This window comes from Triticum urartu, chromosome 6A (assembly GCF_056163025.1).
Source record: "Triticum urartu cultivar PI428250 chromosome 6A, HENAU_Tu73, whole genome shotgun sequence".
In the NCBI taxonomy this organism is placed as follows: Eukaryota; Viridiplantae; Streptophyta; class Magnoliopsida; order Poales; family Poaceae; genus Triticum; species Triticum urartu.
In genome coordinates, this window is record NC_141878.1 from 191,449,856 (window position 1) to 191,452,920 (window position 3,065).

The window sequence follows — 3,065 nt, forward strand, 5'->3', positions numbered from 1 at the left end:
ACCATGCCAAGACTATTTTTGGAACCCCACTTGCATCAATACTTTATCTATATCCACAATATTCAGATTGTTTTTTTTATCATACTCTTGCTTGTTCTTCGGTTGCTTGCAGTAATAGACCTTTGTGGTAGGGCTGATCATGCTTTTGGTATCGTCAGTAACCTCCAGGAGATTGGTTTAGTGATTGCTAAGGTACAATATGATCACTTGTTTGTAGTCGAGTCGTCAAAGCCTTTCTCCACCAAAGCGATAGTTACCCATCATCGGAAGATTGTGACACCTTTGCCCTACCACAACACGACAAGTCACACCGCAAAGCACTGACTGACCTCCATGCCATATCCAATTGTGGCCGTCCTCAATCCATCATTGTAACCCTTGCTGCTGCTAGCCATGGATGAGAACCAACTCCCGCACCATGAAACTAGAGGAGATAGGGAAGAAATCTTCCCCGCCACGTACTGAAATTAAGCTCCTCGGTCGTGACATGTCGGCACTGCTTGTGCAGCTATGGCTACGAGTCTTCCAATCTTAGTATGTTCATGTCTTAGGACAAGGATTGATCTTGCTAGCTGCGAGGGAGAGATTAAAGCAAGGGACTACCATCGGTAGGCGCATCCCGGCGCTCCGATGCAGCCTGCTGGAGGAAGAAAAAGAAGGGGTTGGATTGGAGAAGGAAGAGAGGTGCCAAACCATGGATTTCAATCCAATGACCGGGATTGTTCGCAAAAAAAATAAAAAATCCAATGACCGGGACATAATCGACTTAGAAAAAAAAAATCACGGCCCAGACAAAATCGACTTACAATGAATTTTTGTAAAGCAACTTACATAATCGGTTTCATGAAATATGCCTCATGCTTATTTTATTCAAGTAACGATAAACGGGCAGTACATTGGACAAACTCGTCACCGTTGACGATGCAAAGCAACTATGCATCACATGTTTATTATGCAGAGGCTAGGGGTAAACCCTCCTTTTCGAAAGAGAACCTACACCTTTATACGAACAGTTGGACGCAGGTAAAGATCATTCTTCCTTCGGATGGTGATGCCCATCTCCTCAGTCATGTCTAGCTCGCTCGGGGCCATCCCGTCCGGGAGCTCCCAGTCGAAGTGGTAGAGCAGCACGGCGAGCACGATCTCAATGCTGGCCAGTCCGAACGCCAAGCCAGGGCAGAGCCTGCGGCCAGCACCGAACGGTATGAACTCGAAGTCCGTCCCCTTGAGGTCGACGGTGGAGTTCTCGAACCGCTCCGGCTTGAACTCCTCCGGGTCGTCCCAGAACTTGGGGTCCCTGCCGATCGCCCATGCATTCACGAACACGACGAAGCCTTTGGGCACGTCGTACCCCATGATCTTGCACGTCTCGTTGCACTCCCTTGGAACGAGCAATGGCAGCGCCGGGTGCAGCCTCAGGGTCTCCTTGACGACGAGCTTCAGGTAGGTCATGTCGGCCAGGCCGGCCTCGGTCACGGTAGGCTTCCCGCCGAGTTTGTCGCGCAGCTCGGCCTGTGCTTTCTGCATCACTCTCGGGTTCCTCATCAGCTCTGACATCGCCCACTGGAGTGCATCTGCTGACGTCTCGGTCCCGGCGCCAAAGAGATCCTGTAAGGTGCGCAAGTGTTGTTTAAGGATCAATTACTAGTCTGTTAATTAGTTCGTGAACAGAGTGAACAAATGGGATAGTGCATTAAGCACGGGTAAAATCACTTACTATCGTGACAGCCTTGATGTTGCCAATGGTGAGAGGCACCTCGAGGTCACCTTCCTCGTGTATCCTCATGAGCTCGTCCATCAGGTCCTCCTCCTCTCCCGTCACGGCGTTCCTGGTCGACGGTGCAGCCATGGCCTCCTTTCGCTTCTGTCGCTGCCGGTAGGCGCTCTCCACCAGCTCGTAGGTCGTAAGGTAGCCCGCGTGGCCGCGCCGCCTCGTGCCACCGAAGGCGTGCACGAGCCACGATGACGGGAACCACTCGGCCATGGTGAAACCCGATGCGATCTTGACGATGTCCGCCAACACCACCAGGAACTCGTCCCTCCTCTCGAACCTCTCGCCGATCATGGTGCGCATCGTCGAGTCCGCGATGACCCAAAAGATCTGCTCGCAGAGGTTCACGGTTTCTCCCGGCGGCGTGGCGGCGATGGCGGCGACGAGGCGGCCGGCCTCCTCCTCCCGCACGCGGTGGAACGAGTGGACGCGCCGGACGCTGAGGAGCTTCACGATGGAGATCTTGCGGAGCTGCCGCCACAGGGCGCCGTACGGCGCGAAGAAGATCCCCTTCCCCATGGGGCGCAGCTTCTGTATGGTGGGTGGATACGGCCGCCAGGCGAACTTCATGTCGTGCACCTTCATGATCTCGCGGGCGGCGTCCGCGGACGAGACGAACACGGTCGGGAGCTCCCCGAGCTGGAGGTACATGAGCGGCGCGTTCAGCTCGCGCGCGATGTCGGCCACGGCGCGGTGCGCGATCGGGCTGCGGAGGAGGTGGTGCAGGTTGTGGATGAACGGCAGCGACGACGGGCTTGGCGGCAGCTTCAGCGCCGGCGCCGCCGTCGTGGCGCCACGCTTCTTAAGAAGCTTGAGGAGGACGAGGGCCAGGAAGGCGCAGAGCCAGCACACGAGTTGCTGCATGGCCATGGTTGGTGCGTTAAGGTGATGGAGCTAGCCAGCGATCTGATCTGCTAATTATATGGCCATTTCCCGTAGGAGCGGAGCACGAAATAACCATCAAGGTTGGAAGCAGCTGGTTCCAACCAAACTCCACTACACTAGTGCCAAAGGTTGTTAGTTGGCAGCTTGGCGCCGGTGAAGGTCGTTCCAAACCGAGCTCATGCAAGGCGAGCTGATTATGTCTGGACTCTGGAGCAGTAATGTTAGGTTTCAGGTATGTACATGGCCAGGTTACGTGCTTCTTGATGGTGTGAAGTTGTGCACTAGCTGTAAAGTTTCAGTGCAGATGGGATGCGTGGAATGGAAGCGTAGGCAAGCAGGGGCGCGTGCATGTTCATATAGGGACGAACAAGCCAACAACGTACAGGAGAACGGGCAGTTAGCGCATGCA

The 3,065-nt window shown here is 54.7% G+C and overlaps 1 protein-coding gene across 1 annotated transcript; it reads right to left on the bottom strand.

The window, feature by feature from the left end:
* Positions 1–839: 839 nt before the first annotated feature.
* Positions 840–2,683, bottom strand: LOC125515632 (desmethyl-deoxy-podophyllotoxin synthase). The gene is made up of 2 exons (XM_048681145.2): positions 1,718–2,683; positions 840–1,608 (listed from the first exon to the last, which is right to left on the bottom strand). Exons 1-2 carry the CDS (start codon positions 2,639–2,641, stop codon positions 994–996), a joined length of 1,539 nt encoding a protein of 512 aa, XP_048537102.1. The 5' UTR covers positions 2,642–2,683; the 3' UTR covers positions 840–993.
* Between the last annotated feature and the right edge of the window lie 382 nt (positions 2,684–3,065).